The sequence below is a fragment of the Macaca mulatta genome, chromosome 9 (assembly GCF_049350105.2).
Source record: "Macaca mulatta isolate MMU2019108-1 chromosome 9, T2T-MMU8v2.0, whole genome shotgun sequence".
Taxonomy (NCBI): domain Eukaryota; kingdom Metazoa; phylum Chordata; class Mammalia; order Primates; family Cercopithecidae; genus Macaca; species Macaca mulatta.
In genome coordinates, this window is record NC_133414.1 from 72,384,935 (window position 1) to 72,400,161 (window position 15,227).

The window sequence follows — 15,227 nt, forward strand, 5'->3', positions numbered from 1 at the left end:
GTCAGTAGGCAGCTAAACCCTGATCAAACATGCAGAATCATTAATTAGGGTCATTTGTTCTGCTGTGAGCTGAGAAGAATGTGTAAAACGTGCTCAGGAGAGAATTAATTCATCCTCCTCTCTGTACTTTTTCTAGTACTCCTAGCACGATTCTCTAAGCCTGCAGGCCTCATACATATGTTCTAATGGGCTAATTGTTAAGGCGACATTTGTAAATTAATCTCTGACTTGAGCTAAGTGGTTTCTCCTAATGGCTTTAATTCAGTGACTCCCATTCTTGGTCACATGTCAGATTCACTGGAGGAGCTTGTTAAAAAGAGGTGCCCAGACTTCCCCTCCCCCAGCTTATGATTTGCTGGTCCTCCGGTGGGATGAGGGCATCTCTGCCTTGGAAGGAAACTCCTCAGGTGACTGGATTCTGGTGGTAGCCACCTTTGTGAGCCTCGGCTCTGAATCTGCCTCCCAAGGCCATGATGCCTCACACACCCGCTGAAAGCATATGGACCTAATCGCAGCAACTCCAGCCCAGGTTCTAGAACAGGAAACGTCTCTAAGAGCCAGCTTTCCTGACTCAATCACCTCTATACTCACATCACTGAATCTGCCTTTTTCCTGAAGTGCTCCATCACCTGAGGGGGAATAGTCTATGCTTGGCTTTACTATTTTCCATTTTCATGAATTTTCATAAACTTTGTCAGTCATTTGAAAGATCTTCATGGCCCGCAGAGATTTTCATCTAGTGAGATGGCTGTGGACTTCCCCTCTCTCCTCCCCATTTTGCACTAGGCTTCTTCTTTGCATCAGGTGTTAGGGACAGACTTTTTTTTTTTGGAGAGAGTCTCGCTCTGTTGCCCAGGCTGGAGTGCAGTGGCACAATCTCGGCTAACTGCAACCTCTGCCTCCCAGGTTCAAGAGATTCTTCTGCCTCAGGCTCCTGAGTAGCTGGGAATACAGGCAAGCACCACCATGCCTGGCTAACTTTTTATACTTTTAGTAGAGACGGGGTTTCACCATGTTGGCCAGGCTGGTCTCAAACTCCTGACCTCGTGATCTCCCCACCTCGGCCTCCCAAAGTGCTGCGATTACAGGTGTGAGCCACCCCGCCCGGCCCACTTTTTTTTTTTTTTTTGGAGACAGAGTCTCACTCTGTTGTCCAGGCTGGAGTGCAGTGGCACACTCCTGGCTCACTGCAACCTCTGCCTCCAGGGTTCAGGTGATTCTCTCCTGCTTCAACTTCCCAAGTAGCTGGAACTACAGGTGAGCACCACCACAAATGCTAATTTTTTGTATTTTTTGGTAAAGCCAGGGTTTCACTGTGTTGGCTAGGCTGGTCTAGAACTCCTGGCCTCAAGTGATCCACTTGCCATGACCTCCCAAAGTGCTGGAATTACAAGCATGAGCCACTGCACCCTGCCCTTAAAAAAAAAAAAATACACTGTGTGTGTGTGTTCCTGGCATTCTTTTGTGCAAACACATGTCTTGTTTGATCTTGGAGTTTTGAAAATAGATGACTCAAAGCACCATTGTTTCAGTGACATTTATCAAGTTGCTTTTGTTTTTAGGAATCTGGCACACTAAGTACTCAACATCACCACACAGCATATGGGTGTTTTCAGTAAGTCTGAGAAGGTGACAATTCATACTGTCCAAGGTGGCTGAGGTGATTTGTTGAGCTCAGACTATGGCACGTTTAGCAAGCAGGACAGGCTCTCAAGCAAGTTAGCAGAAGTACCCTGAGAGGCAATGTTCAAATTATCTGTGTATCAGACTGCTGCCCCCAAGCCCTTCTGTGGGACAATGCTTTGTTATATGTTTGGTTATTTCTTATTCTATGACTTAGCTGCTGTAGGGCAGGGATGCTTTGCTTTCTGGGGTACTGTGCTTTCCTTGGCCTCATTTTACCATGTCCCTTGGGCTTCTGTCCTCCTTGTCCCTGAAACTATAGAAGCTCGCAGAAGGATTCCCAATGGCCCCACTCCTTCATGAAGAGATATTAGAGTAGTGTTACTATGTAGAAAGAAGGACATTTGGGGAGAGGATATTGAGATAAGAGCCCTACTTTTCCTATCCTTACCCAGTTACTAATGATCCATCTAGACAATAGTTCATTTTGTATTGGCTAAACCTGTATTATATGATTTATCACTAATTACATAATAGCATGGGATTAATCTATGTAAGAACGACTCTATAAAAAAGAGTATATTTTGCCAGGTGCAGTGGCTCATGCCTGTAATCCCAACACTTGGGGAAGCCGAGGCAGGTGGCTCACTTGAGGTCAGGAGTTTGAGACCAGCCTGGCCAACATGGTGAAACCCCCTCTCTACTAAAAATACAAAAAAATTAGCTGGGTATGGTGGCAGGCGCCTGTAGTCCCAGCTGCTCGGGAGGTGCTGAGGCAAGATAATTGCTTGAACCTGGGAGGCAGAGGTTGCAGTGAATTGAGATTGCGCCACTGCACTCCAGCCTGGGCGACAGAACGAGACTCTGTCTAAAAAGGAAAGAGTATATTTCATGACTCCAAGTGGCCTTCCATCTTCTGTTATTCTTGGGCCTTATGTATAGCATATCTTAAATACTTAGATGACTGTTTGGGGTGCTTTATAATATTACCATTACCATGTACACTAAAATGTAATCATTTTGTGTTTTCAAACTTGGAGTTCTCAGACAATGGGGATTTGTTAGACAGATAGAGAAAGAGAGACTAAACTGACACTTCTAAGGTGGCTTTGCTAGGGGCCTAGAGAAGACAAGTCTCTGATGGGGATTCTATTTTCATGGCCACATCCAAAGTGTTGATGTGTTTTCTGCAGCACCTGGATCTGGGCTGACAATGTGATCGAGCCTGACATGATAAAGAGGCATTTAGCAAGTTTCAAGACTACATGCAGAGTTACCTTAATACTGGGAAGCACAGCATCTCCCCAGGGAGCATTTTATGGTACATCTTGGGGCATTTTGCCTATCCTGTATCTCACTGCGAGGAGGCTTTCCAGCTGAACACGTGGACCCAAGCGCATATCCATTCAACAGAATCTTCAGGGCCAGGGAGCTGTGGAGTTCATTTCCCTCCTGGATTTCTTCCCCCTCTTACTCTATCAGAGAGATGCTGATATTTGAGTTTTCATCTTCAGAGGGCAGCAAGATTCCTGCCTTCCTCCTGTCACTGGCTTGTTTGCTTAAATAAGGAACGCATTAGTCCCCATCACCGACTGCAAGTGGAGGCAGCTGGAGCAAGTTAGTATCAGCTATGTTGGACATCTGGATGCTGTGACAACATTGCCATTGCAGGGGTCTTAGATTTCGAGTTCCTTACAGAATGATGTAGAGGCCATTTGCAAGGACTTGTTTCCTATCCTTTTCTGCAACAGTGGCTTTGGGTGGCCTAGGCCTATATAGCCAGCTCTGACAGATGCTCAGCATTCACAGATACACACATAGGGAGCCAAATGGACAGGGATTAGTCTTAAATCAGCTGTTTATGAATGGAGAAGAGGCCCTTCTCCTGGGTTCTGGCCACACCCCTTCTCTTTGCAGCTTTTTGAGAATGAGGTCAGGGCCAGGATCTAACTGCTTATGCCTCAGAAATAGCAGCACAGATCAAAATTAATCTTAAGCTCTTTGTTTTGCTGCCTTCTTTAGATAATAGAGGAAAAATCGGAGGCCTGCTCATGTTTTTGTTTGCTTGTTTTTGTGTGTACCTTTGAAAGGAACATATGAATGAATGTGTGTGAAGGGAGGGGCTGAGGTGAGGCAGCTAAGAGGGATTAGTGCTGGGCAGATGATAATTACTGATAGACTGCAGCATTCAATTGGAGCATGTTTTAGTTTTTTTAAAAAAATGGCCGAATGAAATAAACCTCAGTGGTGTATTGTTTTAGCACCTCCCTTTATATGGAGATTTTATCAGTTGCTATGAAACTGCATATTCATTTTACAGTGTCCATTTGTTTTTAATGGTCATTTTCTGGACTGTGCAAGCCACCATTCTGCCCCAGGAGCTCCATGGAGTTTTGCAATGCTTTAAATGAGTGTCTCATGCAGACTTCATTTTCTGTCAGCCGCTCTGGCACACATACAAAATACAGGTGTGTGTGTGTGTGCGTGTGTGTGTGTAAGAGAGATAGATTCTGTCTCTCATACACAGGCACAAACACACACACACAGCTTGATCATACTTAGTCTTTACATAAATTGGGATTCCTCTCTACCCACCAGCCAAGGCCTGAGAGATGTCAATAGGTGGACACTGAGGAGACTGACTTCCAATGCTCTTCAACCTGCAGTCTCTTCAGAGTATTAGCATACCTGAAAGGTTGACCTAGCAGCCAGGCATTGTGTGTAATGGTGGTGCTTACTTTTTGTTCTCAGGCTTAATTGTTGGCTGAAAGCATCTTCTTTATTTCTCACTATGCTTTATTTGCATTAATAGTCTCCTCTGTGAAAGATTAAAGAAAGTAGGATGTGTAGTGAGGACAGAAGTGTCGGTGTCAGCCTAATCTGCTACATATTCATTCGATGGACCTTAGCATGACAGGTATCCACTGAAGGAGATGCCAAAACTGTCTTCCATCCATGGAGATTAATTTTGAGTGAAAAGTGTAAAGTAGGACAAGAATTGTCACATAACTGGCCTAATGGATGGCCTAATTGACTTCCTGAACCTAAACTGTTTTCCTAAGTATTTCAGAAGTGTTATAATCATATAGATCATACATGCAGTGAATATATCTTTATGTATGTACACACATACACACGTGGACATTTGTACGAGCAAATTTGTGCTCTTCAAATTGGTATCTCTTGTGTAGAGACAGAAAGTAGATTAATGTGGTCTGGGGCTCGGCGATGGGAAAGGGGATTGATTTAACAGGCATGAGGGATCTTCCTGGGATAATGAAAGTGTTCTGAAACTGGATTACAGTGATGGTTGCATAACTTAGTAGATTTACTAAAGTCATTGATGAATTGTACTTTTTAAATGGGCGAATATTGTGGTATGTAAATTATGCCTCAATGAAGCTGTTAAAGTTGACATTCCTCTATTGGAGTTCCTGCAGATCCTAGACTACATATAATATGAAAAATTGTGTCACCTTAAATTTTCACCTGCTCTTTTCCCACTGAAGTTTATCAACTTCAATTGCATAGAAGCTGAACTTTGAGATAACAGGGCCAGATAAAAACCCAGTGCCCTGAGATATAAAAGGCTACCCTGACCCCTATTGGCAAGGAGCGAGGTTGCTGCTCATTGCCATATGAGGAGCCAACCGTGAGGCAGTAATGGGGGGCTGGGGATGGGGGTGAGATTTCCAAGCAGGTCACCGAGAGCAATGGGCACCATATTTCAAAGCTGCTTCTGCATGTGTCAAAAAACCCAAACATCCTGAGGTCCAACTCTGAAGTGATGGCATTTTCCTCTTCTTTTGCAGGTTGTCTTAGTCTTTGCTCTCAGCATCGGTGCACTTGTAATATACTTCATAGATTCGTCAAAGTGAGTATTCAAATATATTTTCTTGCCCTTGTTTCATAAAAAATCATAAGCTTTTATGTTGATCCATTTATTTACCTTAACACCAACCTTTGCCAGACCTTCTAAGTGCAGAAGATTTTGGAGGAAGCTAGGGCTACACTGTGCTGATTTTCTAAACAGGAAAGAAAGTTCTGAGAAGGAAGGCTACTTTAAGTATGCTGGCATAGGAGGGTGAGGTATCTGAGGTCGAGTCTTCTTGCTGGGTATTACTTATTTTTAAAGAGCTGTTTCTTGATGATGTATTTGCATTGAAGATGTCAAGTGGGTAAGATGACTTGATGGGAATTTGCAACTTCTGGGAGGGTGACAGTTTCCCACAGATGAGGGTCTGAGCCATTTTTGCCATGGTTGTAGGATCCTTTTCTCAGTTGGGTTTCCAATGCTTTGATCTTACTGGAGGTCAGCTTAGAAATCATGGTGCTATCCTTTCACCAGCCAACCGGGTATTCAGCTGAAGCATTGCATGCTGGTGCTTCTTGACTTGTGAAGGTAAGGAGATGGATGGAGGAGTTCATGATGACCCCCAGAGGTGGAGGCCCGTGACCATTTGAGGACGTCTAGAGTAGACACTCATGCAGACTCCTTGGGTGCCAGCTGAATGGACTGGTGCTCCAGGGTGAGCCTGGGTGACAGACGATAAAGACCTTGCAGAAGGATGAAGAGGGCACAGACTAGAACTGCAACGTTGCAGCCAGTTCTGCCCTGATTCCTGCAGGTGCCAATCCTGAGGAAATAATTTGTTCCACCTATACCATTGCAATCATGAAGTTGACAGCATCAGGGAAACGAGCTGGAGTCTAACTCATTTTCTGTTGTGGCGTGAACTTGGCCACTCTGGTGACAGTGGCCTTGAGCTTGTTGCCCTTATTGTCCACTGTGTGAGTGTTTTGAACTTTAACTCTATCTCTGGTATGGTTGGCTACTAGACTTTGATACTAGGAAACCTCCCTGGTGTGCCTGTTGGCTCAGACTCTGATGTGCCTGAATTCTGAGCTTAGTGCTCCTTTCCTGTGGCTTGGGATGGTGGTAATTTCATGCACAGCTAAACTCAGAATTTCTCAGAGCCATCTGGTCGCCGGCCAAGGATTTTGTGCATTTGGGTGCAGAGGCCAAAATGTCAGTCAGGGAAAATAAAGAAAATATCTCCTTTAATAACCTGTCTCTGGGAATCAGCCAAGTCTAAGCCTATCAGAGGGCCTTCAGCCCATCCCCATGTGCGAGGCTGGGCTGCCCTCACCCATCTCAGATGGAGAGTCCTTTCAATGCTGTCGGGAGACAAGATTCCACATGCTCCCTCCATCAACTCTCCCGAGCCAAGAAAGAGAAGAGCTTGTTTAAGTTTGGAAGACTCCCATTGGCATGTCATTGAAGGTAAGCCCCCTTTTTAATATTTACTCTTAATGATTCTGGACCCTATTTGTATTGAACTGAAGATCCTCTAAAGCCCCTGGTCTTATTTCTCCAATCTCTCTCCAGGGGTGTTCTCACGTGTCGTGGGGTGTAGACCCTGCCAACTTCCATGCTGAGACTCAGGAAAGAGGTTTGGGCTTGTAGCTTGTGTGCCCCAGAGAGAGAAAACCCTAATGTGGAGGTGAGTGTGTTGATGGGTTAGAGGCCCAGATGCCTCAGCCAGCACCTTCCTTCCCTTTTCGTTTTTTTTTTTTTTTAACCTTTTGTCCCTCTGTATTTTTCAGAAATAAAATGCTCTTTAGATGGATTTGGATTGTGTCTTTTTTTACAGTCTACTGTGAGGCAGTCTTTTGTTCTGTGGATCCTGGTGTTCTCCATTTCCATGTGAGAAGATGAAGAGGAATGAAATTCCCCAATGCATACCCTCTTCCCCTAATGTCCTACACCATCTCAATGTCCTTTGGCTTTAATTATGATCCTTCTAGGCCTTGGGGAAGACAGCACTGGGAGGCCTGTCTGCTTCCGGTTTCTTTTATGAACTTGCAAATAGTCTGTCCCAAGGATGGAACTTCAGTCCTGTCCTCACCTTTTCCTGGCAAAAATGCCGATAAGGTTAGAAACAAGGCTATTCCCATTCTGCCTGAGGACTGTCCTAGCCTCATCCCGGCATCTCTGTTGCTAAACTATGTGGTTTGGCATAGCAAGGCTTTGTTTATAAGAAGACTTACTGGTTATTTATATAGAAACTTTTCATTTTCATGACTTCATTTGGTTCTGAGACCATATTTGAAGATTCTGTCCGGTGGCAGGCCGAATCAGTGGATTCAGCACAAGGGAGTTTTCCATCTTCCTTGGGAAAGACAGCAAGCAAGCTCAGTTTAAGTTTGGGGGAGAATTAGTGTAGAATCTCTAAAGCCATCTCTATGATAAGTCCATAGATTTCCAAGAATAAAACACAGTGAAACCTATTAAAAAACTATAATCGAGCTTAGTGAATGAGAAAAAAAATGAAATTCTATCCACATATAGGATGCAAATGGAAATAAAGTGAGAAAGTAGAATGTACATTCTTAAAATCCATGCCTTTCATTCAAAACTGTTACCAGTTTTACACATTCGTGGTTTGGCTGGCCATCTGGATATTTTGGAAAGACAGCTTTAAACTTCTCGTGGAAGTTATATTAAATCTTCACCCTGGAAAAAAAGCACCCAGAATTCTCCAGATGAATTGTAGTTAGTATTTACACCCTTCAGATAAATAAACTAGGGGATGGTCTATAGGCTTTCCCACAAGTGAATCTAAACCAACAGACGTGAGTGAAATGGCTTGTCTCGGTGAATTTTAGCCAGAGCTGCCCCTCTCCTACAGAATGCTGAGGACTGTCCTGTAGCACAAGTTTGAGATTCCAGGCTCTCTAAGATTCCAGGCTCTCTGCACCCAGCCCTTTGAAAAGTGCGAGGAATGCCGATTAATGTATAAAACAGGCTCCCGTGGTCTGCTGGACCAGCTATGTCTCAAGGCAGGTCAGCTCCAGTTGTGCAAGTGGACAAGCAGGCTAGGTGGTTATATTTTACTTCTGTGCATTAGCAGATGAGTAATACAGCTCAGAGAAATGTCATCATTGGTGGGTTTATGATCTTTTTAACCTTTCAAAGCTCTTTTTACTATCCAGAGGTGATGGATAAGTCACTTCCAAAGACAGCTGCACAACTTTCATTTTTGGCCATTAGGCAAAGACAGATGCCAGCATAGGGCGTTTTCTTTGGGTCTGGTCTTAATGATCCTAGAGTGATTGTGAGGGAAGACTCATTTGTGTAGCCTCAAGTGATTACTATCTAGCTAAGACAGATTGTCCTCAGAGCTCCTGGAATTGAAAACAAAGATAATTACATTAAACCTTATTAAAATTGTGCTTTATAATCCCAGCAGTAGACTCTCTAGAAACACCCAAGCAGACGAAGATGTCTCTGGACCAAGTCTTTGGTCAGACATCACGTTAGTGCCTTAACAAGCACAGACAAGCATTGAGCCCTCCACACACCATCTCCCCAAAGCTCCAATTAGCCATACAAGGTGGATTGTGTACAAAAAGCTCCCTTTCTTTTTCATTCTTTTTAAAAGGACTCCTGCCCAATTTATGTCACATGTCACTTTAGCTCCTAATTCTGATGTCTCCTGCCACCTACGCCGACCCTGTCCTCCCACACATTCTGATCCTTGTGAAGCAAAGATTTTTTAGAAATTGTACAACCAAGTCAAGAGTGCCTGCAGACATCCTGTGGGTGCTAATGTCACCGTTGCTGCTTCCGTCCTTGTCTATTTCCTCCCTTTGACACAAGAACAGCAATTCTTATCTAACAGATAAGGGAAAAAAAACAAAGACCCACCAGTGTCAGCATGAGAGCGAGATTCATGGATTGCATAATGCAGCAGTCTCTGTTGCTTTCAGAATTTCAAAAGAAAGTTGGAAGAGACAGAGGCCCAGAGCTCTGGGTATTTGCATTTTTACCAGGGGCATTCTGGGAAAGGATGACTCACATGTGTGAAGATATTTATTCCTTTGATTCATGTTTAAACGCTGCTACTTCTTATGCTACGGTTACGTGGATTATGAATATTTAATGCTGCGTATACTGAAAATGAAGGTCAAGTCCTGCTCACTGGTGACTTCAATGCAGGCTCTTGTCTCTGAAAGGGAAGCTACCTGCTGTTCACGGAGTAAAGCTGAAAGGTTATACGTTGTGAAATTTTTCCTTAATGACTTTATCTGCTCCAAAATGGCCGGCACACAATGGGGGCGCTTGCTGATTTTGCCAGTCTTTGCTCTTGGCTTCTGGTATCAGCACTGCTGTTTTGGGGATATAGACGTTAGGAAGGAGGAGGGAACAGCAGCACAAATTTTGTAGAGCATCTCACCCAAGGGCCCAATTGCCAAGGCAACAGTGGGGTTACATTTGGAAAATGGCTTCTCCCCAGTCTTTTAAAATTTTACTTTTGCATCCACTCACCCATTTATTCATTTTGTCTTCATTTATTAGTTTGAAACACCTTCAAATGTGACAATGCTGTGTATTTTCCAGGCAGTAAAATTGCTTATGGTTAAGGAAAACTATCTTTAAGATTGTGATAGAAATTGACCAGATTGTTTTCATAGTCTCTGAAAATAAAACTGGCACCGTTGATGTATTGGGGATGCCCAGAGCTTTAGCAGAACTGGTTAGTCGCCCAGTAGTTTCTCTCACTCCAGTCTTCACATAGCCTGGCCTCTCATCCCTTGGCCTAGAAATTCTCTTTCAAAAGGGAAGCGAGGGCAAGTTGTTGGAGGGAACTAACGTTCACTGATTATGTGCTGTCTGTGAGCTACAGAGCAAGGCACTTTACCAAAAATAGCACATACAACCTCATTGAATTCCCCTAACAACTTCTTAGGGTAGGTATTACTATTCCCACTTTACAGATGAGGAGGCTGAAGCTGCAGACATAGCCCAAGCCATGTAGCTAGTAAGCAGTAGAACCAGGATTAGATTCCAGCACGGCTCATTCTAAAGCCATCTCTCTTCTAAGTGTTAAGAAGTAAATTTCCAGATTGTGGAAGTAACTGATGGGGTTTAATGAGATGTTGCAAGAAAGGGAAGTTGCCTCACCTCATCCTGCCAATGCATTGGTCTTGTTTTCTCTTTTGTTCTCCCTTTCTCCATTTCTCACCCTGAGAACCAAGTGTGCAGTTGTGGGTACGTAGGAGGCTCCTATCACAGGTCTTCCACGTAAGACACTGCCCTGGATCAGGTGCCGTCTGATGTCTGTTTGGGCCTTGATTCAGTCCTTCCTAATAATGGCATAATGCGACCGACTTCTCTGTTATCTCAGTGGAGTGGCAGCATTTTGCAATGGAATAGGATCAAATGAACAAAGAACGAGGAGAGTTGATTGTTCCTCATGAGTTTCTACCACCTAGGAGTGTCTTTCCAAGTAGAAAGACTCTTTGGCCTTCCTAGCCTTACCTAGTCTGTCCCTGTGATTTGGCATAGTGAAATAGATATGAGAAATGCTGTTTCCCCATGAGATACATTTTTGTCTCTTTTAAAGAGTTACAGAATTAGTTGATTGGTTATAGTTTTGCATTATGTTGTGCTATATCTATATGCCTAGAGAGTTGGCATTATCAAACTAATGGACTTCAGGAAAATTTGGCCCCAAAGAACAGAAGCCACATAGGATGGAGTTCTTTGAAATGACATAAAGTATCTGGCTTCCTTCTCCAGCCTTGTTCAAACTGACTAGGCACAGGTGCAGACCCACTGCCTCTCCTGTGCTCAGCCCCAAGACAGGCGCCTGCAAGAGCTGTGAGGCCAGCACAGATCCCATCCCATTCATGACAGTGCATTTTAAACTGTAAAGGACTATGCATTCCAGCTTTCACTATCCCCTTTAGTGCACCTCATCCTGCAGCGTGACCAGGTGGGCAGCCCATGACATAGAGAAAGAAGCTCACCAGCTTACTCTGTAACCAGTTCCTTTATGGAGCACAGCCTTTCTAGGTAGTGTTCTGGAAAATTAGATCCAGCTCTCTGCCTTCGTGCCCTTTTTGAGAAGTCACGGCATACATTTAACCTTTGTTGAAGAAGTCAACACAAATCACTGTGTGTGCAAAGCGTCTCCCTGTTTTTTTCCCTTTTAAAATACTCCCCCCAATTTTCTCCATCCCTCACTGACATTTTTATTGCTAGGCTTTGGTTTGGAAAATTATGGGTAGGGAAAGTTCAAGGGCAGGATGTTCAGAACGGCACTGCACATCTGTGAAGGGAACACAACAGGAGAGCCAGCAGCTGTTGAAAGAATGGAATGTCAGATGGTGGAGGAGCCGAGCCCACTGAGGGATGGTAGAAGACAAGATGCCTTCAGGGCAAAGAGGCTGTAAATAACTCCAATGGGAAGTCCTTGTCCCCCTTCAGAATTTAGCCTTTAATAGCAACACTTGGTGCTCTGATACGAGAGTAACTCTAACTCAGTCTTCCAACCTTCCACATTGCCATTTGTTCATGAACCGAGTGAATGCCTGGTAGAGAAGACAGGTAGAGAGTATGCCAAGGAACAGTCAACTTCTATATATGTCCTTGTCTCCATATGGGCAGATTCGGGGGACAGGATCTGTTCTTTGGTTGTCAAACAGATTGGTTTTATTTACGTCAAAGTTGAAAGCATTAGCGCCCTTCCTCCTTCTCCCTTCCACATTGGTGAGGAAATCTTGTCTTCCTTGCTTATTGCTCGTTGCACAGGTAGAACCTAGGCATCGTAGGCAATGGCATCTAGAAGCATTAAGGGAACTGCTTATCTTTGACATTTCACTGGGCAAATCAGGGACTATGCTAGGAAAGGGCGGGAGGACTGAGCTGAACCTTTCAGGTCTGCCACAAAAGACAACTGTAGAATATAGTATTAGAGTGAAAGAGGCATTGGATCCCAACTGGTGCCACCGTTCCCTGTGCCTCAGCATCCTTTCCTGAGGAATGAGGGTGAGGGACCTCCTCAAGGTCATCTGACCAGCCAGGGGCAGAGCTGGAGCTGGAAGACAGAGTTCTTCTCTGTCCTTTTCTACTTGATCTCCTGGGTTATTTCTACTAAATACAAAAATGAACAAAGACATGATAACCTACTCATTGAATAGCAAAGCATATATTGTCTTTTTACGCGAATTCTGGACCTCCAGGCCCTTGTCATGGGGGAAACTTCAGGGCCATGGGAAAGAACAAAGATAATCCCAGGTGGAAAATATAAAATCCAGTCAGGTGGCTGCATGGGATTAGTTTATTTCATCCTCATTGGTAAGATGCCTTGAATTCCTTGATTTTATGACCCTCCTACTAATCTCTCTCTCTCCCTCCCCACTATCTCCCTCTTTTTCTGTACTATTTCAGCATGGAGGTGGGGATGGGTAAGAGTTAAGAGTTCAGCTCCACTGTGGAAGGGTAACTCAGGGCTGAACACATTGAAGAGCTGAACACATTGTTTTGGCCTGTTTGGAATTTGTTATGCATAACTTTTGAGGACATTTTGTCTAGTTGCTCATTTGTTTCCCCTGTGGAAACACTATCTAATATCTATGTCTATACATCCCTATCTACTTTGCCTTCCAAAATTAGAATGAATTATTTCTTCCCTTCTCGCCATTCTCCAGAACTTAAAAAGAATGCTTTGGACAATCTGGCACTTTCTTAGCCCTCCCTTATTCTTTTTAAAAGAATAATTGTTTCAGGGCAAATGAAGAAATGCATTCCCTTTCAGACCCACTAGTTACTTCTGACCTCTACAACAAGCCTGAGTGTATACCACAAGAGGGCTGCATCTCCTCCCTGTCACATGGCACCGGGCCTCTCCCTGTAGTCACAGGTTGACACGCATTCAGAGACTGCTGAGAGATCAGGATAGGAGCCAGCTGGAGCAAAATGTTATAGCTCAGAACAGTTTAATCCAAACACAAGGGCAGTGCTTGTGCCTAACACAACTGTGGCAGGGGTGGGGTGTGGTGTGTGGAGTGGTGGCAGCTTTTACAGCTTTATCATGGGGTTCATGGGCTGGAGGAGATGTGACCTTTTTCTTGTCTTTTACCCCTTGTCTTGACCTGACAGCCTGACACAGGTAGTTTTGGGTAGACCCTGGTTGGTGATGAGTCATTTGTGGCTTAAAAATAGAACTCTCAAAGCAACAATGCCCTTGGGACTTTTTGATGCATGTGTCTTTGTTCATAGAATTTGGGAGAAGAGAGAGAGAGAAAGAGTGTGTGTGTGCGTTTGTGTGTAGGAAACAATCATGTCCTGCCTAAAAATTAAGTGGAGAAGCAGAGCATGGGGGAATTGGCCACCAGGCTCATCACAGTAGCAGAGATGAGACTGAGAGCTGTCTGTGTACCTGTGGCCTTAAAGGTACCAATCAGATAATAGCTCTCCACTGAGTACAAACTGTGTATAAGGCATTTTGCTAGGCACTGGGGAATTTTGAGTACTTATGTATAATGCTATATCTTTTAAATTATACATATTTTTAAAAGGGGCAGGAAGTCCAGCCATATACACAGGAAAAATAAGATAGCAAAACAGGAACAAGTAAGGCATCACTAAGCAATATATCAATGACTAATACGAGCATTGCACACAGTAAGTACTGAAGGTTGAGGGGTTGAAAAGATAGCTGGATGCTATAACATGTTTTGGCTCTAGGGGAGATTTTGAGTTGAATAGACAGAAAACTCAGTCTGCCCCCAACTCTAGGAGTCCACAGGAGGAGACTCTCATTATGGCCTGTACTTGGGCTTTGTGATTTTTGGTGTACGCTAAGTCAAGCAAAACCTTGCCTTAAAATCAGCCACTGAGATTAGGGATTGAGAATGCTTCAGGGATGGCATAAAATAATCAGAGAAGCAGACTCTATCCAGTGGCAGTAATACCGGTTGTCCAATGGTAGATGATTAAAACTCTCGGAAATTTTTATTTGGAAATTTCCAGAAGTGTCTGAATGGCATCCACTCCATCTTTTTGAAACTGAGGTCAGTGTGCGATGTGCTTTACAGGGGCCTTGTTATGAACTTGCCACATACAGAGCATCACAGGGGTATGATGGGGAGGAGAGTCGGCAGTAAAATGAGCTTGTGCTACTCGCAAACAGGCCGCAGCGTGGACATGGATGTTGGTCTGAAGACCAGCATTTGCCACTCCATGCTGTGATTTCCATGGGCTCTAGGCACGTTGGCCTTATTGAGCCAATTCTTCCATAAGAATATTAAATATTGTATTTTGCAGCGGCATTGATATAAGAATGAATATAATCCAGGCTGGATTTATTATTGTTATTATTATTTTTAGAGACACAGTCTCACTGTGTCACCTAGGCTGAAATGTACTGACATGATCATAGCTCACTGTAACCTTGACTTCTTTGGCTCAAGTGATCCTTCAGTCTCAGCCTCCTGAGTAGTTGGGATTACAGGAATGCACCACCATGGCTGGCTAATTTGTTTTTTTTTTTTTTTTGAGACAGGGTCTCACTCTTGCCCAGACTGGAGTGCAGTGGCGTAATCATGGCTCACAACAACCTCTGCCTCCAGGGCTCAAGTAATCTTCTTGCTTCAGCTTTCAGAGTAGCTGGGACTACAGGTGGGCACCATCATGCCCAGCTAATTAAAAAAATATTATTGTAGAGATGGGGTCTCACTGTGTTGCCCAGACTGATTTCAAGCTCCTGTGCTCAAGTAATCCTCCCACCTCAGCCTCCCAAAGTGTTGGGATT

The 15,227-nt window shown here is 44.0% G+C and overlaps 1 protein-coding gene across 12 annotated transcripts in view; it reads left to right on the forward strand.

Moving 5' to 3' along the window:
- KCNMA1 (potassium calcium-activated channel subfamily M alpha 1) overlaps positions 1 to 15,227 on the forward strand; it is a 755,994-nt gene that overhangs the window by 377,670 nt on the left and 363,097 nt on the right. For all 12 annotated transcript variants that reach the window (XM_015147202.3, XM_015147203.3, XM_077944845.1 and 9 more), the window contains 1 exon segment: positions 5,436 to 5,497. In XM_015147202.3, coding sequence (XP_015002688.1) covers positions 5,436 to 5,497 — 62 coding nt within the window.